This window comes from Diadema antillarum, unplaced genomic scaffold (assembly GCF_040938485.1).
Source record: "Diadema antillarum isolate AM-2024a unplaced genomic scaffold, OU_Dant_1.0 seq00000398_RagTag, whole genome shotgun sequence".
In the NCBI taxonomy this organism is placed as follows: Eukaryota; Metazoa; Echinodermata; class Echinoidea; order Diadematoida; family Diadematidae; genus Diadema; species Diadema antillarum.
The window spans coordinates 1228026-1250361 of NW_027271389.1; the positions used below are offsets into that span (position 1 = coordinate 1228026).

A 22336-nucleotide genomic window follows, 5' to 3' on the forward strand; every position below is an offset into this window, starting at 1 on the left:
GATGGCATTGACTTCTTACGCTTTCTGTGTAAGATATCATTGAAAGTTAATGCTGTAGGGGAAAAAAGATTTAACGATATCTGTTCACGTCCACCGCAAATCTTCCAAATTCTAATGTTTATATTATTTGTCAAATCACTTGATCTCCTAAGACAAGATGGAGTACTTGCAGAATAAAACAAAGGTCTTTGAACAAGCCTCAAATACTGTGAACAAATTATTGATAATTTGACCAAGTCTGGTTAGATATGTGGGAAAATTTAGAATATTCTTTATAAAACAAAAAATCAAAACGAATCATCGTGTAATTCGTGTTAACAGAAACTGTCAGAAAGGCATGTTTATGACACAGCGATGATTGTTTTGCTTAGTTTACATTTTTTGTTTTGTTTGGGGGCCGCAAAATATCAAGCACGTTTTAATTTGGTGATCTTAAAATATTCAGCACGTTTTAGATGAACTGATTCCATACTACGCTTCCGTGGAAATGCAGTAATGCTGTCAGCATAAAATCAGCAAGGACCAACACTCTTGTAAAATTTTCTACCTTGACTAGTAGTAGTCAAGGTTACCCTTTAAATTCCCGGTATTTCTTTCATAAATGTTAGGCTTTTGTTGTACATGTATTTGTTTAATTATGCATTCATCGTTACAATTACCTTCTTAAACATAATTTTCCTGAACTGATACACAGTATTCGTGTTTTTCCTTTAGAGTTTGTCATTCCACACTTGAACACTGACATTATCAGAGCATTTAGACTTTCCTCAAGGGAGCAAACGCGTTTCTTCGTTTCGTGTCGCCGCGTGAAATGAACTCATTGACCAGATCTACCATGTCAATCAAGTCTACTCTCTCTCTGTACATAGTTAGAATCAGGAGTGAGTTCAGTCTAGACTGCGACATTGTTCCTCTCAGATAAGACTTGAGGCGTCTGAGCGTACTGAAAGAGCGTTCTGCCGTGGCTGTTGTGGCTGGATGCACGATGCAGAGTTTAACAACCTCTGGGATCATGCTCTTCATATCTGTCTCTGAGATGGAGTCAATGATGTGCTTCACTGTTACCCTATGGCCAGCTACAGTAGAGCTGCCGGTGATGTCCCTAAGATTCTCAAGAACACGAAGCTGAGCTTCAAGTCGAGATTCATTCAGATCGTCTCCAAAGTGCTTCACTACACATTCGAGCGACTTGGTTGGGACCTCCCTATCTGACCATGCGGATAGTAGAAGATCTTCTACTGCACTCAAGACAGATATTGCCTTTGAGGAGACTCGATCTTGCATCCCCGAAATCACGTTGTCCAGTGCATCAAACCAAACTGATTTGTACATGTCTTTGGGCGTCTCGAAAACATGTGGATCACTGTCCTGAAGGCGCCGTGGTGCTCTAGATTGCCTTGGTTGTGTAGGTTCTTCTTGGTCGTGTTTTTGTGCATAGTCAAGTGAATGCTGCCAAACTTCATCGAAGCATTCATCGTTACGCATGTTCTGAAGCTGTCCAAGAGCTACTTGTGTAAGCTTAACCCCCTGTCCTGCTGATACATGGGGTGACTGAAGTGCTTCGCTGAGCCTGTCGCTTACTTCGAACACGGTGACACTCATGAAGAGACAAATGGTGAAGTCAAAGCTGCTCGCAGCCCGCAAGAATCCACTTGCTCTTGATTGTGAATCTCTGTCTGTGACGGTGTCTTCTATTGTGACCAAGGCTTCCTTCACTACTTGCAGTTGCTCCTTGATGTTGTTCAGAGCCTTCTGTTTCACAGTGAAACGAGTGGGACAGAGAGGCCTGATATGAGCCTGTGGACAGCCGAGTGCTTCTGCTACAGTCTTGACGATGGCAACTCTCTTTGGCGAATCTCGCAAGAAACTTATTAGATCTGTCACTGTTGTGAGGAAGTTTCTCAGCTTGGGAACATGTTTCACCATGTCCTGTACAGCAAGATTGATTGAATGCATGTAGCAGTGTGTTGTCACGATTCTTGGTTCTTCTTCCTGTAACCTAACTGCAACACCGCTATGTTTGCCTTGAAATGAAGCGGCTCCGTCAAAACATGCTGCGCGACAAAGGCTGAGGGGAAGATTGTACCTGATCAGAGCATCTTTCATTGTCTTGAAGATCGATTCGGCATCGCATTTGTCTAGAGAGTATAGTCCTAAGACGTTTTCCTCAAGTACCAAGTTTTCCGTTGCTGTTCGAACACAGATGCAGAGCTGCTCTATCCTTGAGACATCAGCCGTTTCATCTGCCAGTATGGCAAATGGCTTTCCACCCATTTCTGCAGCTAGCTGACGCATCACTGTTGAAGACATCAAGTTGATAATTTCTTCCTGAATTTGATGCGATGTCCAAGAAGTCTTCCTGGTAAGCCATCTGTCCAAGCCTTTGATTTCTTCACTGCGAAGTTGAAGTAATGTCATGAAATTACTGTTCTGATCCGTATGTCCTCTGATAGCTAGTCCTTGCTTCGCCAGATACTTTAGTGTAGTTATTATTGTCAGTAGATACTGTGTGTTTTGTTTACTTTCTTCTTGCGCTCTTGTGTCTAGTCTTTGAGCAACATTCTCACCCTGCCAGAGTTTGCTCATCTTGTAGCTCAGCAGTCGATGACTTTCACTCTTCTCGTGTTTCAAGAATTTCGGGGAAGCATTTTTCCAATTTGTGAAACCGGTTTTGCTGAAGCTTTCTTCACATTTACCAGAGCTGGGAACATTTCGCAGTTTAGCTTGTCGGCAAGTGTGGCAAAATGCAGCACCGTTTCCGTTATTAGCTTCTCCGTCCCATTCAAGCCACGGAAAAGTCTCGTACCATTCTCCTCGAAATCTGCGACCATGTTGATCCTTCTTGAATTGACATAGTGGCTGATTCGGTCGAGACCGGAGATTGTCTTTTTGAAGCGGCTGAGTCTGAGGCTGGGGCTGAGGCTGGGGCTGGGGTTGGGGTTGGGGCTGGGGCTGGGGCTGGGGCTGGGGCTGGGGCTGGGGCTGGGGCTGGGGCTGGGGCTGGGGCTGGGGCTGGGGCTGGGGCTGGGGCTGGGGCTGGGGCTGTGGCTGAGGCTGGGGCTGGAGCTGGGGCTGAGGCTGAGGCTGAGGCTGGGGCTGGGGCTGGGGCTGGAGCTGAGGCTGGGGCTGGGGCAGTCTCTCTACGTTACCAGACTGTGCGACTTGGCCAAGTTCGACTTCGTTTGACTCCGAATCAGAACTGTCGATATCCATTGGTAATTCAGCCTCGAGATCCAGGTCGACTGTCTCTGCGCTTGCTCCGCTTTGTTTGTCAACATCTTGCTTTGAAGTTGTTGCCTTTGGGTCTTTTGGTGCCGCAGACTGCACCTTAAACATTGTTAACAGAGAGTGGCATCCAGCTGCACTCTTTTCTAAGGCTCTTTGTCTTTGGGCCCTCCGGATTTCTGACCCTGATCGAGATCTCTTCATGTTTGACGTCTCTGCTTCTGTTGATTGAAGGTAATAACATGTAAAGATTATCATATACAGGGACAGGGTGACCCAGAAAAAACGGAAGAGTAAGTTTTTAGGACTTTGCTAAGATAAATTGTGATGGTGCATTCGTGCCTTAGTTTGTAGAAATGACACCAAAATCAGAAAATTTGGTTGAAAACTTTTATTGACCTCTCCATTTTTCACATACCACAATACTCAGGTATGCTAATACTTACTCTATTCATGGACGGCCGAACAAGCCATTCTCCGTCCCTCTGAACTTTGAAAATACGAGCTAATCCCGAAAATGACTATTAAAACTAAATCGCTAATGAAATAAAAAGTTTTAAACCAAAGTATAATTTTAGTGATGTTTAAAGAAGAAAATATGTTCCATCCAACAAATAAAATACTATCACATTTTATACCAGCATAGACTTAAAAACTATATACTGTTCCTCTCTTTGTTGGCCACATTTTATAGGAACTAGTTGAACATGATTATTCTATATGAATAGATTATAGACCTATGATTTATATTCTATGGAGTGTTAAATCATGAAAACATTTATAACGGATTTCAATCATTTTTGAATAAACAGCTCTACATATAGATGCGTCATAATCCGACACAATGGTCAAGTCATATTGGCAATGGACGAAAGTTCATCAAGTTTTCACACTTCTACATAACGATTTATTTTATCTTATTTCAACTTACTTAGGCCCCCTAGTTGTATAAACTTGAACTTCACACACATACACACACACACACACATTTGGGGGTTTTTTTTGGGGGGGGGGGTGGGGGGGGGGGAGTAAAACAAGCAAATCATTGTTTGCAAATAAAGCTTATCATATGATATGATCAACAAAACTACACCAGATAGACCGCGGGGCTGATAGACCGGGGCCCGGGGGCTGATAGAGTTAGACAGCGGCGATAGGTGCGGTCTATCGGCCCAGCTGACCATCGGGATTCGGGAATCCCCCAATTAATCATAACAACATAACATGAAAACAATGCATAAAATGATTAGTAAGTTCCTGCTTTATATCTTTATTCCATTCCTGAATTCTAAGAAAACAAAGTAAAGCAAAGTTAACGAAAACTTACTCGACTCTTGATGTCATGCAATGTTGCAGATGAAGTTTAAGTCATCATTTTGTTGCTCCAGGTGCAAGACAGCATAACGCCTCAATTTCCAAGCAAAACAGTAGTATGCCTATGTGAAATCTCATAGCGCGTGGTCAAGAAATGTTCATCCCTGTCATACTGTAATGCTTTTATTGTTTTGCGTCCATATTGCTTTGACACATTTATGTGCCAAAACTGCCAAAATCAAGCAAGGTATTCTAAACAAGGTATTTGCAATCGATAGGCTCTCTAGTTCATTCGTATTCGATGGTCAGGCGAAGGTGAATATCAAAATGTGATAGACTGATAGAAATGCAGTAGCACGTAGTACCATGTATTCGCTCAGGATTCGATTTGTTAAGGCTTTTTTACTTTCCTTAATTTTTCTTTTTGAGCTACGCCTCCTCACACCTTAAGCCCTTAATCCTTCCTTCCTTCCTTTCTTTCTTACTTTCCTTATAATGTTCGTTCTTTATTATCATTTTTTCCTTTCGTTCTTTAATTGAAATTCATTCTTTCTTTCTGTCTTTCTTCCTTTATTTTCTTCCTTTCTATCTTTTCTTCTCTCTTTTTTCGTTCTCTTTTGCTTTCATTCACTCATTCTCTTTTTTTTTTCTTTTTTTTTTGGGGGGGGGGGAGGGGGCTGCGTTTTGACCCTACCTTTTGCGTAAAGGGAGGAGGCATCCCATTTGTTTTGTGTTTTATAAGCTGGAGAATGACGACTGACGAGTGTAGTGATATGGATTTTAGAAGGGGGGGGGGGGTGGTGGCACAATTTTTTGTACTTTCCCAGCCTCTGGATTTACCCCAAGTCGAAACTCGCACAAAAAAAAAAAAAACAGATGAGCGGGGATGGGGGGTTACAAATATTTTCTGGGAGCGCTACCTACGCCAGGTGTCACGTTAGTAACAGCTAGCGGAGGAAGCGGGACGTATGGAAGATTCCTTTTTTCTCAAGGGGTGGGGGGAGGGGAGGGCACACGTATAAAAATTACAAAACAAAGAAGAATTTTTAAAAAGTTGCTTCAAAAGGCGGGTTGGCATGGGCCAGTTGTGCCCGCCTCTAAATCTGCCAGTGCTTAAAGCTAACATTTTGATATTTACACGATTTTCCATAGCCAAAGACCTCTAAAAACTGCAACGGTTACCGTTGAATGCGGTTGAGATAATCTGCTCACACGCAACGAAAAAATGAATGTCTAAACATTTATGAGAGTTAGAATTACTAGTCTTAACTAATAAATTTCCCTATTTGTATTTGATTTATGTATTTTTTTTAAATTAATTAATTCATTTATTTATTTTCATTATTATTTATTTATTTATTTATTTTATTTTATTTTATTTTTTTTTGGGGGGGGGGCTTTTTGGGGGGGCAAAAATGCGTTTTGCCCCCCCATCTTTTGGATTGGGGGGGCGGCCGCCCCCCCTGCCCCCCCCACTTCCGGCGCCTGTGCTGTAGAATATTACTTGGAAAATAATAGCTAAGTTTGTTAAGAACCCCGGTATTTCTAGCAATAATTCTGCTTACATAATTAACATGGGTTCTCCAAGATAAATCACTATCGATATGAAGACCCAAAAATTTTGTATTGTTGACCTGTGACAGATCAATGTTGTTTATCTTGACAGAGAGAGGTAACACAGGTAGCGAATTACTGAATAACATATACTGAGTTTTATCAATGTTTAAGGATAATTTGTTCGCAAAAATCCAAGATTGGACAGAAACAAGTTCTTTATTTATTATGTTTATAAGCGCATCAGGATTTTGATGAGAGAAGAACAAATTTGTATCATCTGCAAAGCAAACGAAGGAGAGAATCTTAGAGGAGTTCTGGATATCATTAATATATAAAATAAAGAGAAGTGGGCCTAACAAGGAACCCTGTGGAACACCACAAGAAATCAGTTTTGGTTGAGAATCGTGACCGTGAATACTTACAAATTGTTTTCTATTCGTTAAATAATCAGTGAACCATTCTAGCGCCCTTCCCCGAATTCCGTAATGATTTAACTTATAAAGTAAAATGTCATGGTCTATTGTATCAAACGCCTTGGAGAAGTCAAGGAAAACACCGACAGTGTGAGAAACATCATCTATAGCATGAGCTATCTTATCAATAAACTTGAGTAATGCGTGAGTTGTACTATGTTTTTTCCGAAATCCAAATTGAGATTCAGTAAATATTTTTGCCTGAAGAAAAAAATTAAGGGTGCGTTTATACACAAGTCTTTCGAGTATCTTTGAAAAAGAAGTTAAAAGAGAAATGGGGCGATAATTATTGACAAGGTCTTTTCGCCCTTTTTTAAAAATGGAAACAACTCTGGCTACTTTCATTTTTTGAGGAACCTTTTCCAGTAGACAAAGATTGATTGAAAATATAAGTAAGAGGCGAGATTATTTCATGAATCACATTTTTTACCAAGAAGTTTGTGATTCCATCATATCCCGAACTTTTTTTATTATTTAACTTATCAACAATCTTTATTATTTCATCTTCGACAATTGGGACAAAAAATAAAGATTCCATATTCCTACTACCCAGGAAAGAGTGAAATTCTCGCTGTGCTTCAGGAATTCTATCAGCCAGATTTGGCCCAATGTTTACAAAAAAATCATTAAACACTTCAGCTATATCTATGGGGTCATCAATACGAACATCATCCTCTTGAATATAACTAGGCACGTTATCATCGGTATTACGTTTCAACGCTCGGTTTATCACCCTCCACGTACCCTTCACATCAAATTTACATTTGTCGAATTGATTCATAAAATACATCCGTTTGGCTGACCGTAATGCAGAAGTGAGGATATTACGATACTGAGTATATCTGGACTTATTTGTAACTGTGGGTACTTTGCGATATTTATGATAAAGTTTATTTTTCTTATTGATTGATTTTAAAAGTGATTTTGTAACCCATGGCTGCCGGGGTACTTTTTTATGATTTGAGTTAGAGAATTTACGACAAGGGATAGCAATATTAAGCTGAGTTATCAAAATATCTATAAAAATATCAAAAGATAGATTTACGTCATTTTGATTATATACAATCGACCAATCAACGAGTTTCAACCTTTCTCTAAAACTATTCAGGTTCGAGTCTGACATAACACGAAAACCGGATTTTTTTTTGCACACTGTCAGCAAGAGGGTGGATACTACCAATAAGTGCATACACAGGAAAATGATCAGAGATATCCGTAACAACAATACCAGATGAAATATCAGAAAATGACTTGTTAACAAATATATTATCTATTAAAGTAGAAGAGAGGTCGGTGATTCTTGTAGGTCTTATTATGAGAGGAATAAAAGACTTAGACAACAGTTGATTAAGAAACTCTTGGCAATTATGATTATCATAATTTAAAAGATTTAAATTAAAATCACCCGTAAGAAAACATAATTTATTCTTGAAATAATTATTCGACAAAATACCGTGGATTAATTCACCGAATTCAGTAAAATTAGAGTTTGGTGGCCTATAAATTTCTCCAACAATTACATTTCCTTTATTTGGTACTTTCATCTCAATGAAAATACTTTCAAAAAATTCTGTCATAAAACTGAACTCTTCTAATAACCGATGGTTTAAATTTTCTGTTACATAAAAACCAACTCCACCTCCTTTCTTGCACGGTCTATTATTTGTAATCAGTTTGAATCTATCAATATGAAACAATGAAGAAGGAGACACCTCCTGTAACCATGATGAGCTTCCTGACATTTCTGCACTTATGTTCATAAGAAATAACTCTTTTCATATCTACCCAACTCGTCATCGTGATAAATATCACCTTCCACGTACTCGCACAACTTTTGCGAAAAAAACAAACATTAATGTTTACAATGCCAAAAATACTGGAATCTTCCGGCTGATTTTACTGTTTATCTTTGATGTCCTTTAAATGTAAATGTTGCGTAGATGATTTCTCTGACCGCACTGAAATCTGGACTGACCTGGTCGCTTTTATACTCCCCGAGGAGCGCACACACACGTACGAGAACGCCTGATCTATATTCTTTTGTCTTCGTTTCCAATCGCACGCTATATCAAACCATTGCTCATTGTTCGTTCGTGTTATCGGGTAATATCAACCCTTCGCTCGCCTTCGGCCGCAATTTACTCAAAGAAGTGAACCGAAAAATCGATATCCTTCGCATGTCATATTTATCCTTCGCTTACCGTTCGTTAATCATATTTGACTTTAGCTTATAATCGGATGATTTGAAGGCAATTTTATTTGAAATCGTTGAATTCGCGCGCATTTCGTGCGTTTGTCCCATTCGTCCCCCTTCGTCCCCCTACATTCGCTCAGGTGTGAGGGGGCTTTAAGCGAGCCAATTATGGAATCTACGTTTGTAGAAATTAATAATTACAAGAAGAATATTATTTTAGCCATAATTTACCGACCACCAAATCAATCTGCACAATCTTTTTTTTTTGACTCACTGACGAGAATTTTTAACATTGTTAATAGAGAGAATAAATTGATATATTTTATCGGAGATTTTAATATTGATTTATTTAATGCAAATTCTTGCCAAGATGATTTTCTGGATTTGATGATGTCATATTCGATGTATCCATTGATCCGTTTTCCCACACGTGTTACGAGAAAGTCGTCCACTTTGATTGACAACATTTTTACAAATAGTAATAGTCATGTAACTTCTGGTGTTTTATTTGCAGATATTAGTGATCACTTTCCCTTTTTCTGTGTAACCAATCAGAATAATGATTTTCGGTCATGTGCAATCTTTCAAAAACGTGACATGTCTGAACAAAATATTCATAGGTTTGTAAATGAGATATCAAAAGCATGTTGGAGAGTGGAGAGCAATGATGTGAATGAAGCTTACGAAGCTTTTTTAGCAAAATATTTATCCATTCATGATATATGTTTTCCATTTAAAGCAATCAGAGTAAAAAAGAAATATTCAAGCAAACCGTGGTTTACTAGAAGATTGTTGAAATTGTGCAGAAAAAATGTAAATTATATAAAAAGTACCTTAAAAACCCTACTGAATATAGATGCACTGTATATAAACACTATAGAAATATGGTAACCCGTGAAGTAAAACGTGTGAAGATAAGTTATTATATGAGAAAATTTGAAGATGCTTCAGGTAATATGAAAAGTACATGGAAAGTTATAAACGGTATTCTTGAATACAAAAATAAACGCAATGTTTTGTTCGATAGGTTTTTGTGTAATGATAGATGTGCAATTGATGAATCAAAAATATGTGATTCTTTTAATGATTTTTTTGTAAATATTGGTTTTAATCTGTCTCGTCAACGTGAGGATCCCTTGGTTGAAAGAAGAAATGAACATAAGAAGTATATGAAAGAAAACGATTCAACTGCATTTTTTAAACCTATCACTACAAAAGAAGTGACAGATATTGTTTGTAGTTTAGTTGATGGTAAAAGTTCTGGGTCTGATGGTGTGAAAATTGATTTGGTAAAAAAAGTTATCCATATTATCTGTTATCCTTTATGTGAAATTTTCAACTTGTCTATGACAAGTGGCATTGTACCGAATTAAATGAAATTAGCTAAAGTGGTTCCAATATATAAATCTGGACCTGAGGAAGAGATATCAAACTATCGACCAACTCAATATTACCTGTATTTTCAAAGGTTTTAGAAAAATGTATGTATGATAGATTATCCAAATTTTTAGACACATGCAATATATTGAATAAGTCTCAGTACGGTTTCCGAACGGGGCACTCGACATCTTCTGCTTTGATTCAGTTTACTCATCGTGTTGTTAATGTATTTGAAAATAAACAGATTATGGCTGGACTTTTCTTAGATTTGAGCAAAGCATTTGACACATTAGATCACTCTGTATTAATTGATAAATTGTATATTTATGGTATCAGAGGCATTGTATTACAATGGTTTGAAAATCATTTGAAAGATCGTAAGTAATTTGTTGAAATCAATAATATACAGTCTGAAATATCTTCCTTAAAATGTGGAGTGCCTCAAGGGTCAATACTGGGACCACTATTGTTTATAATATATGTGAATGACATGTGCAATATATCTCCTGCTTTGGATATTATTCAATTTGCGGATGACACCAGTATTTTCATTTCTGATACAGATATTCACAGATTAAACATCAAGCTTAATGACGAAATGCAAAACATTTTGATTTGGCTTCAAAGAAATAAACTTGTATTGAATGTAAGAAAGACTCATTTTATTGTTTTTAGTAACAGATAATAGACCGTAATGATGTTAAGATTATATTAAAGAGTGAGGAGATAAAACGTGTTTCAAGTTTAAAATTTTTAGGTGTTACTATTGATGAAAAATTATCATGGAATGAACATATTGGCGTCATCTGCAATAAATTGTCTAAGAGTGCTGGAGTGTTGAACAAGCTAAGATTTTTTCCTAGAAATATATTGTTGATGTTGTATAACACACTCTTTGCACCCCATATTAACTATTGTATTACGTCATGGGCCAGTACCACAGAACGAATTATGAGTTGACTGTTCAAATTACAAAAACGTGCAATACGGAATTATATCTAATTCTTCATATTATGCCCATACTCAGCCAATGTTTGCCTCTTTAAAAGTTCTGAATATTTATGATATACATATTTTTCAAATTGCTATTTTTATGTTTATGTGTTCACACAACCTCCTCCCTACTTCTCTGCAAGAATATTTCACTTTAAATCGGTCCATTCATGATTATTATACAAGAAATTCTACTGATTATCATCTCCCGTCCGTACGTACCTCTATGCTCAAAAATTCTGTTTTCTATAGAGACCCTTTAGTATGGAATGATTTACCATACGAAATAAGAACTATACCTTCTCTAAATCAATTCAAGAAGAGATATAAGTTGTACTTATTAGATTTATATAACTTACAATGATTTTGCCACGTATAAAGCGATGTGTCACCTCATATTATGTGTGTGTGTGTGTGTGTGTGTGTGTATTAATCTGCAAATCTGAATGAATTATTTTGTCATCAGGGTCCAACTTCATATAAGGCAATCAGCCTTCCTGTTGTGCCCTTACACTTTTATAATGTTTCTTTTCTATTTTCTCCTCTGTCCTGCAGAGGATTGTATGATTGTAAATGTGTTAATGTGTTTTTATTGTGTATCAATTGTGATGTTTTTTATGAAAGTGTTGAAATAAAGAACTGAACTGAACTGAACAATGAGATTAACGTGATATAGGCTACATCTCACTTTCTGCAGTGATAGAAATCTTATAGACAAAACAATGTGAATTTAACAGAGTGTGCTATGCTTGTAAACCTACAGTAAAGATACATTGTAATGCCTGAATAAACTTGTCAGGGCTGAAAACTTTCGTGAAGCGTTGCCTAAATCCTTCCAAAAACTATAGCTTTATATCATGATATATGGTGAGGGAGTATGATTTTCAGTAAAATCCACTCCCATTTTCTTATCTTTATGTCTTATGTGTTATAACCGTAACTGATGAAACGCAGAAAGAGTGAATGACGACAGTGCAAGAAAAAAAGTGCCTTCGAACGTATTATTGTATTACACATCTAGAAAAATTACAACCCATGCGCGTATGCGGAGGTACATCGTATAGAATGATGCAACACACCCCCCCCCCCCACACACACACACATACACACACACACACACACATGCACAGTCACACAGTCACATCATTATCATTCACCGTCAATGAGTGTCTTATACCATCGAACGGAGAGAAGGCATTCAAGTTTATAAGATCACGTTAGGACTACGTGTATTGTTTTATTAAACGTACAGCTGATTCAAGGATCAAAGCGACATTAATACATTAGTTTCCGTTTTATCAGCAAAGATCTTGTGATCATAAATTTACACATTATGTTTATAATACTATCAATGTCGCAATAAATGTGAATGTTTCTCTTAACTTCTACACATTTTGGCCAAGGGGGAAAATATGACAATTCAAAAATTTACGTATGCTTGTCGCAAGCTGGTTTGTTTTAGCGTCGTTTGCAACAAGCAGTGTTCCTTTTAAGAAGACATTGTGTGACATACACCAAGTCCCGTATTTTACACCATCCAAATCAGCCCGAATACATACACAGGCAGGACATACATATTTTCTTATTTTCTTTTGTAAAACGGCTCATGAAAAGTATCAATCTATCGTCATACTCCATCTCAATCTTAGTTGTCCTTCAGCGTATATTCCTATCCATAATCTGGAGTAGATAAAGTAGGATATTCACAGTAACAACAACAAGTCCATGTACTTGTCTGTGTCATCAGACTTTTTCAAACCCTAAGTGGGGTTGATAATACGTATTTATTACCTCCGCCAAGGAGATTATAATTTTACGGGCATTTCATTTTCTGTTTGTTTGTTTGTCTGCATGTTCGTTAGCAATATCAATCGAAAAGTTATGCGAGGATTTTGGTGAAATCTTCCGAGATTGGTCCGTTGTGGTAAAGGGAACAACTTAATTGATAAGATTTTGGTGGTGATCCGAATTTTTCTTTCTTGTAAGGATCGATGCATGCATAGTTCTTTGGCGCTTATATCAACTCTAAGGCCGTACATCAAAGGCATGATTTTGATGCTTAATATTCGAACGAAATCAGCTATATTTCAGCAGAAGATGGTCCGAATCTGAACAAAATCGGACAGACAAAATGATTACGTAATTATGGAAGCCCGTGTGCATTACCATAATGACTTCAAATGACCGCCTTAGCCCATTGGTATAACGAGGAAATCTCTTGCGTAAGAAATATATACTTGTTAGTTTGTCTCGTACACAAAACTTTGTCTAAAATTATGAAATTTTATTTCCCTAAATTTATAAGACAAGGCATCGACATGTGATTGTGTCTTGGGTGACTCTGTGCGAACGCAAGGACTGTCCATGTTCATATTTAAAAAGTAAACGTTCGATATTTTTTAGTCGATATCATTTTTATTCATTTCATTTTTCTCGCTAGTCACTCAAGCCTTGATCACACATTAAAGAGGTAAAAGTCTTATACGTAGTACTATTTTTTTTTCTGTGTTCTCAGTAGTTTCAAGATTGAGTTAAAGCTTATTGCCTGATTGTGTCACTTAGCGTGGTGTTCGTTCCTGCCTTGTGTTGCAGCGAAGAAGGTTCATGAAGAAGTGTAAGGACATGGTAGGGCGATAGAGGAAACAACGGTTTGATCAGTGTGTCGCATTCTCGAGATAAGTCCCTTTATATCATATCATAAATTATAGTCAGCGGTAAATGGGCATTAACGACAGGTTATTGATCACTGTGATATCACTGTGAATATTGTGGGCCTGGTAGGGGTTGGTAGGACCATATTGTGGTGTAAAAAGAAAAGGCGTCTGGCTATGTGTGTTTGAGGGGCATGTATTTCTCGATGGTCACGCAGCCGTGTTCACACAGGGGAGAAGGTAGCATTCCCACCACGCTCCACAAGTCGAGGGCGGGGTCGTAGCAGAAGAGATGGGACACGTTCACACTGGCGTCCAGCTTGCTGCCGCCAGCAATGTAGATCTTATCGCCAACCACCGTTGCGCCGTAGGAATACAGGTACTTTCCGTCGATCATCTTGTTTTCTATGTAAAGGACAGAAGGTATTGACAGTATACTTAGAGAGTCACGATTTTAAATAATCCAGTGCATTTTCAAGCACTTATTATACTTCTGCCATCATATTTACCAAGTTATATCATAACCTTATTAATTGCACAGTCACCAGTCATGTGGCAGCACACATAATTCATACCAACTTTATGGCAAATCGAGAGATCCGTGTAATTGCGTTTCACAGCTTGATTTAGGCTTATCTGACAAATTTAATTTTCAAATAAGCTGCTTGACTGTGAAATGTCAAAGAAATCAACAATTTGATATGTGTGCGTCTTCTCAAACAAAATAGACAAAAACTCAAAGAATGAATGGGAAAAAAAGAAAGGCATCCTTGATTCCTTTACAAAAATGTAAAGGGAAAATTGAAATAATAATGTACATTTCTATTCTTGGATTGTGTTATTAGCACTACAAATCGAAGAAAAGTCAAAGTAATGCAGTTCAAACATATTTCAAAAATGATGAGACTATTCTGAAAGTTGGGCATAGGTGATCAAGTACACACACACACACACGTCCCACGGTTGTTACGATTACACACACATCAAATCTCCTGAACGACTTTACCCTGTAGGTAAGAGAAAAAAAAGATTAGGTATGTGTTCGCAAAATGAAATGTAAGATTCGTCAATATTTTACTGTTACTCAAATCAACGAAGAGAAGACAGAACCCCTCTCCCCCTGTTCTAATCACCTCTAATCTTTTCCCCAGTCACCGGGTTGACGACAACCACGTAGTTGTCATAGCCCCTGAAGACGAGGTAGTACACGTAGTCGTCGACCACCACAGCGTTCTCGATCCCGTCCCCTTGCATGCGCTGGAAGCTGAACATCTGAATCCACTTATTCTCCTCCGGGTCGTAGCAGTGCATGATATCCGGGTCGCGAAAGAAATATCCGTTGACGTACAGTTTTCCTGCATGGACGTGTAGCGCACGTATGGTGGCGCGAGATTGAAAAAAGTGTTAAGAAAACAATGAGCAAAGGTTTAGAGATACCCATTTTAGAATTATTCAACTATAAATCTCACATAAAATTTTTGGGGATGATGGTGAAAGCTCTTTTATGTCAGTATTCTTCATCCCTTGGTTTTGTATCACCATCATCATACATTAGGCAGAGTAATAATGCCTGTCGTGTTAAGAAATAACTGTCGTGTTAAGAAATAAAACATATTTTGTATACGCCGACACTGGGTAAAAACGAAAACGAAGACATTGAACATACAAAGGGTACAGCTACATAGACTTGTTGTGGACTCTTCGACATTCATTGTCCAGGTAATCTCTGTTTGGTATTAGCAGAGAAAGTACTTAGTAAGTATACACTTGATCCTAACAAGTCTTTGTAGTTTGTATTCATCATATAGGGGATGTGGTATGACTTTGGGAATATTGTTACCATGGATGCCAACCTTGTACATAGAATTGCAGCTGACAAGGCATATTTTTGGTGAAAAACGGTGTTTTTACCTTTTTTTTTGCATTAGACAGTATGTAGTAATAAAGTACAGTTTAGGAAAACAGTATTATTCATGGAGCCCGCAGTATTAAAAAAAAAAACAGTACAAAATATTGCATCAGAGTAACAGTTGATATCTCTATGTTGGGTTTCAAAATTTATGTTTAATGTTCAATGTTTGTGTTTTATTTCATTATTTGTTTTGTTTTGTTTTGTTTTGGGTTTGTGTACCTTGCGTGACAGTACCAGGACAGTTTGGAGGCGGATTTAGGCCAAAGGATGCTTGACAAGGAAAAAAATGTAATACATTTGTATAGAAACCTTCATGAGACGACACAACAGGCTTCTCGAGATAGCTGCCCTTGATGCGTGTGATTAGCGTCCACGTGTTCTTGGCTGGGTCGTAGCGCTCGACGTCGTTGAAGCGCCGCGCCCAGCCCATCTTGCCGCCGACCACATAGATGAAGCCGTCGACGACCCCGGCGCCGTGCGAGAAGCGCGGCATGTTGAGGCTGGCGACCTGCGACCAGCGGTTGGTGATGGAGTCGTATCGCCAGACATCTGGGAGGGTTTCCGACATACGATCGCCATGATCAGCCTAGTGTCCAGACATAATAAACTACAATCAGATAGAATAGAGTATCATAATGTCCCTGAAAATTATTTTGATTATTATGCAAATGTTAATGATCTTAACTACACAGCAGGAGTTTATAATTATGTCATTGTATGTAAGTATTAGACCAGTGGATACTACTGAACATACTGACAAGAGGAAAACGGAAATGGACAATAGTGAATATGATGCATTTCGAATTAAGAATGTAAATAGCCTATACAAAGTGTAAGACTGAGACTGCATAATTTGTTTGTACACGTTGTGTTAATCACATTGATTCTTCGTGCAAGAATATGTAATTATGGTGTACAACAACTTTACTGACCGATCATACTCTGTAAAGAAAAACAATGAAAGTCACGAGGTGCCAATGCAACTGATCACGAATCATGCCAAAAATCACTATTTATTACCTTAAAGCCATTGTTTACCATTTGGAGCAGTGATTTGAATAATGTTCGAGTTATAACATTTGATGCATTTGATTATGTGTCGGTCAGTTGAATCCAAAATATCCTATATACCATTATAAACCTTTTGCAATTAAACCCCCAAAATTGTGAAATTAGGAGATATCACTATTTTTGGCAATAAACCATAACTGTATGCGGTTTATGCTAGATTAATACAACTATTCGTTGAATGAATGAAACTGTTTTCCCAAACACTGCATGTCAAGCACTTGCCTACTCCTTCTCACGTAGTTGTCGCCAAAGAAGGAATGTTGGCATTTCTATTCTAACCACGTCTATCGTATCGCGATGTGGTTAGCAGGTTATAACCATTGAGAGATATTAACTGTATCAGTATTGTAACCTCCTTGACACTCTGGTAGGTTTCCAATTATATGGCATTCAAAGACCACAAGTAGAGAGAGGTATAAGAATAGAATTAAGAGAGGCTGACAAACAGCTCATAGTGAGAGTAAGAATTTGAACTTTCATGCAAAGACTGCCATATATTTAATTGCTAATGGAAACACACCTGACCTCCTATGATATAGATATCGTTGTCCATTGCTACTGCGGCGAATCTTCTGTTCTTGCCCGGGAACGGCGCCAGAGAATGCCAGGAGTCGTCCTTTGGGTTGAAGCACCAGACATCCCGCACCCACCTCTGCCGGTCGTCGAACCCGCCGACCGTCACCAGGACTTCCGTGGTCATGGAGTAGCGGAGCTTCAGACGCGGATCGTCTACGTGATGCGAGCTCGCTCCCCGCTCCCTCAGCAACTGGCTCTCTCCGATCAGAGCTTGGCAGGCCGCGTCCCCCTGGAGGACGGGATCGCCCTTGATGTACTGCTCTACGTAGTCGGGCTCGATCAGCGGCAGCCGGACGTGGCGCAAGACTTTGGGCATGGACGACAGCCTTTCGTCGACGTCGTGTTTGAGCCACTGCATGGCTGCCTCGAAGGCCACCTCCTCGTTTTTCACACTGAGCCGGTCATCGGCGATAAAGGAAGCTAGATCGTCGGCGGAAAGGTGTGGGTAGTCTTCGGTGAGCATGATGTCCTTGAAATAAGTCAGTATGAACATAAACGTGCGGTCAAACAGCTGATCGCAGCTGTACAGTTTGGCGAAATTGATGATGCCGAGGCAGTTATGAATGTCCAGTTGGTCTTTGAAGAACTGACTGCAAGCGTTCACAGCTGGAACGAGCTGCAGGAAGCTGGCGGTTTCCAGGAGTTCCTGAGCATTGTCCTCATTTATGTTAAGCCTACACGTGTAGATGAAATCCAGCAGGATGCTGAAGATATCCGAGTGGATACCCTTGAGTTCGACCTCCTCCTCTCGAAACTCCTTCATTCCGGACGTGAACATCGCCCTGAAATACGGACTGACCGCGACCATGACCGCACGGTGGCAATGGAAGGAAATGCTCTCGACGGTCAAGATCAGGTCGGTGAATCGGCGACTTCGGCGATGTTCATTCAACACGTGGAGGACCTCGAGGGGATAGTTGTGCTCCTTGAAGCTGCATTCCGTCCCACAGGAAGAAGTGTCCTCCTCCCCCGATAGGATGGAAGACGGAACGGCGCTCAGCGACGACGTCTCGCTGCCCGCGTCCAGGCAGAACTGTCCGACAAGAAAGTCGCTGCAAGCCAGCTCGACAGACTTGTTCAGAAAGGCTGACTGGCCGAAGCATAGGGTGAGCATGTCCTGCGCATTCTGGTATCCGATACCCATCTTGGACGTGTACACGAATTCGATTATCTGGCCGACGTAATCTGCGCGGATATGGTCGACGACGAGCTTGTCGCTCTTCTTCCGCAACTTGATGTGTTGCTGTTCGAGCAGGTTCATGACGAGGGGACTGCCCGCGGCTACGATGGCGCGGTGGCACTGAAACTTTTGGTCGGCGGAGAGAATCTTCAGATCAATCATGTCCCCTGCGAGCCGCATGTCGTTGAGGGCAGCCATGAGCTCCAGAGCGTGGTGAGGGTGCATGACGGGCCGGTGTCTGTGCAGAGAGCTACTGTAGCTGGCGTCAGAGTTATCCCGGGTACCTGTGGAGAATTCAAACCAATTTACTCGGGGCAACATGATTTGGACAAAAATTATTTGTTTTGCTCTATGTTACTCCTCAGCTGCTTTCTAGCATCGTTTATTTCTTGATTTTGATTTACCTTTAAAGATGCCATATTTGAATAGTCGAGTTGAGGGTTAATATCACATTTTTTCTGGTGACAAGACAATCTTGCTTCTGCGACGTACAATCGCTAAGGTCTTATTTTCTCTAAGGAATTGCCAACAGGATTAGGATTTTGATAGGGTTTTAGGGTTAATTTGAGTGTAGATTAGGATTATGGTTAGGGTTATGTTATTGGGTAGAATTTATGTTTTGTTCAGCATGCAGATATTTTATGGGAGAAATTATCGCTACAGCAAATGCCATGGAAACATTCTTTATAAAAATAGTTAGATTATGAAATTGTCCTTTCATTTTATGTAAAGTGCTCTTGATTTTCTGTTTGCTGCCGTGACTTACCTCCGAGTGACGATGAGCTCTCACACGATACGCTGCGACGAAACCCAGATCTAGCCATGGCGGCGCCACTCCCGACGGAGTCCGCCAACCCCGAAGCATGACTCTCGATAGATTCGCTTCTCTCCAGCTTTGATCGAGCCCCGGGCGGCTTCCCTGCCCCATCTTGTTGCTGCTCCACGACAGCCGGAGCGAGCGGCCTGATGCTGGAAACGCCTCCCCGAGAGAGACTGCTGCTCTCCGACCTGTCGTCGTCTCCTATTCCAGACACGAGGATGCTGGGGACCTGGCTGCGGTCGTACCGCGGCTCGTTCCAGTAGAGCCGATTCAGAGAGTTGGGAAGATCCAGACTATCCGCTGCTGACGTGTCGGAGAAAATGTTCAGCGACCCGTCCCCTTCCTCTTCAAGAAAGCACGCCATCTGCTCCATACGCATCATGTCCATTTCGAAGTCGCTGATCGGCGGGCAAATACCGCCGCCGTCCATTTCGCTGCTCCCTTCCGCCATGATGACGGTCGTGATCAATCACCGTCTGGTTTAAGTCTGTCCACGAGGCGTTCTCATTAGTAACGCCAGAATGATATTGCAGTTGGAGAAAGAGAGGTTCGTTGTAATAACACCACTAGCGTCTTTCCCGATGTGTTGTCCAGGATGTAAATCTATAGAAGTCGACCAAATGAGATTCCTCAGAGAGTGCCAGCCAATCTGATTATCCTGTTAAAAGCAGACATAAAAAGAGGTTAATGAACGACCATTCTCTATTGCTTGTTTCAACAACGACTGTCAAGCCTACGTTAACCAAGGATGGACACTATCTCTTTTTTCCCCTGATAATCATTTCGGGCCACTAACATACTAAATCTGATATGTTGGCGAAATAAAAAGAAACATAACTGGTAATTAAAGTTGAATTTTAGTTGCCCAATCAAAAAAAAAACAAAAAAAAAATCGGAAATTTGTTGGCCGGACATCAAGTTTTAGTGGCTTTAGTGACCATCGGACTACCGGGCCACTACTTATGTCGAATCAACCTACTCTAAAATAAACTCACGTTGTATTGTTTTAGTTTGTTTATGCATGTGAAATATGAAACTCCAGGAACCATGACGGAATTATATAAGTAGTTATTGGAGAACTCTATCAAATCAGCACAGGCAATATAGGGGTTTCATATTTCCTAGGGGGTCTCTTTCATGACTTTTGGAAGCACCACTTGAATTATGTTTGTGCTAGCACCACATTCTTCACATCCAGCGAAATCTTTTGCCTTTTTTTTCTTATCCCCCCCCCCCTCCCCCGCTATCTGTGTAATGATAATAATACATACAATTTCTATAGCGCCGTTCTCCACTTTGATTAAATGCTCAAGGCGCTTTACAATTGTACATCAAAGCAAACAGATTGAAAATACAAGTACATCACAGTAATAGAAGAAGGATGAAGAAGCAGAAAAAAAAAAGACATGAAAGTCTGTCTTCAAAGGACACTGGTCTTCAAAATGCACTGCTAAACAGATAGGATTTTAAATTACTCCTGAAAGATGTTATAGAGCTCGAGTCTTTCAGCTCACGAGGAAGTGAATTCCACAGTGTTGGTCCAGCGTGAGCGAAAGCTCGTTCCCCCCAAGATTTCCTAGAAAACGGAATATGTAAGAGACCTGAAGTTGAGGATCGAAGAGTTCGTGAAGGTTGGTATTGACGAAACAAACAAACATTGTAATCAGGAGCTGTTCCCTCAATAACATGATAAACCAAAAGAAGTATCTTAAACCGAATACGCTCCTGTACAGGCAACCAATGAAGACTCTTCAGATGATTATAATAATCATTTAGGAATCTGACTTTATCAGCATCAATGTCAAGTCTGGTAATGGTCAGTCCGGGAACAGCGAATGCGGAAACCTGATAGTGCTTGTAATTCACTCTATCTCCTTAGATTATACTCTCTGTCTGTACTCTGAGGGTATATTCTTATACTTCATATACTTCATATACTTCTCTTACTTCTCTTCTATCTTCATCTTTATCTCCCTATCTACCTACCCCACGGAGATTTCTGTTTTCCCTTTGTAAGCTCTTGTATTTTCAACCCAGTATGGTATTTTATGGATTTGGGTTGTCGTTTTATTTCATTGACTCAGCATTCGAAATGCCTCCTTCATTTCTTGTTATAAACGGATTGATGATCTATTTTCACTATTCTTTTTCCTTCCAGATTGTTTTTGTTCTAATTCCTGTCCGTTTACTATTGTTTAAGATGGGAGTCGTACTTTATTTCAAGCATCAATGATGTCTTATTGCGGGTTATCATAAGTGCAACGGGATAATCTTCTTTTTTTTTGTATAATTTGCATATACCATCATTCGTTCTCTCTCTCGAACCTCTATTCTATTTTTTTCTCTCTCTCTCTCTTCTCCGGCTTCCTCCTCTTTCCCTCTCCTCCCTTCTTTCTCTTTCTCTCTCTCTCTCATTCTCTATCTCTTTGCCCCTCTCTCCATCTTTTTGTCGATATCTCCCAAGTAATCAGACGGGAGAAGGAAGGCCTCTGCAGCGCACGTAGCTCCATATGCAAGAATGCCCCAGGAATCTTGGGTATGTTTACTTGGCGCGAGCTTTATTTCCTCGCAAGACGCAAGTGCAAGGGGTGATGTGCGTCGTTACAGACCTGCATCCGTATAGCATCGTTTTGGATTGACGTCTTGCGCCGCAACGCGGTAATAAAATCGGAAGGAAGCGAACTGTGCTATTGTTTCGGAAGTTATTTTGATCGATTCAGCACGTAGATGCGTCTCTATGTCAACGGTACCTGGACAGCCCAGGTTACCCTCTTGATAACGAACAGTGATGCTCTCGGAGGCTTTTAGCAAAACGTCCTACATTATCAGTGATTATGTCCAGCGAAGAATTGACTCCGACAAGAAATAACTGAAATAATGAAAACAATGCAATGAACTTTATTTCTGAATAATCAAAAAGCTGTGACCGTTAAGTACCGGAAAACCATCTCACATCGAGAAAAGTGGACAATGAACGAAATTGCCTCCAC

The 22336-nt window shown here is 39.8% G+C and overlaps 2 protein-coding genes across 2 annotated transcripts; both read right to left on the minus strand.

Moving 5' to 3' along the window:
* Positions 1–756: 756 nt before the first annotated feature.
* Positions 757–3336, minus strand: LOC139732065 (zinc finger MYM-type protein 1-like). Its single transcript, XM_071642941.1, has 2 exons — positions 3145–3336; positions 757–2928 (listed from the first exon to the last, which is right to left on the minus strand). The coding sequence occupies exons 1-2, from the start codon at positions 3334–3336 to the stop codon at positions 757–759; spliced, it is 2364 nt and encodes a 787-aa protein (XP_071499042.1).
* A 9064-nt stretch (positions 3337–12400) lies between these two features.
* On the minus strand, positions 12401–19994 carry LOC139732028 (kelch-like protein 38). Its single transcript, XM_071642904.1, has 5 exons — positions 19293–19994; positions 17291–18810; positions 16009–16285; positions 14921–15142; positions 12401–14192 (listed from the first exon to the last, which is right to left on the minus strand). The coding sequence occupies exons 1-5, from the start codon at positions 19795–19797 to the stop codon at positions 13963–13965; spliced, it is 2754 nt and encodes a 917-aa protein (XP_071499005.1). The 5' UTR covers positions 19798–19994; the 3' UTR covers positions 12401–13962.
* Between the last annotated feature and the right edge of the window lie 2342 nt (positions 19995–22336).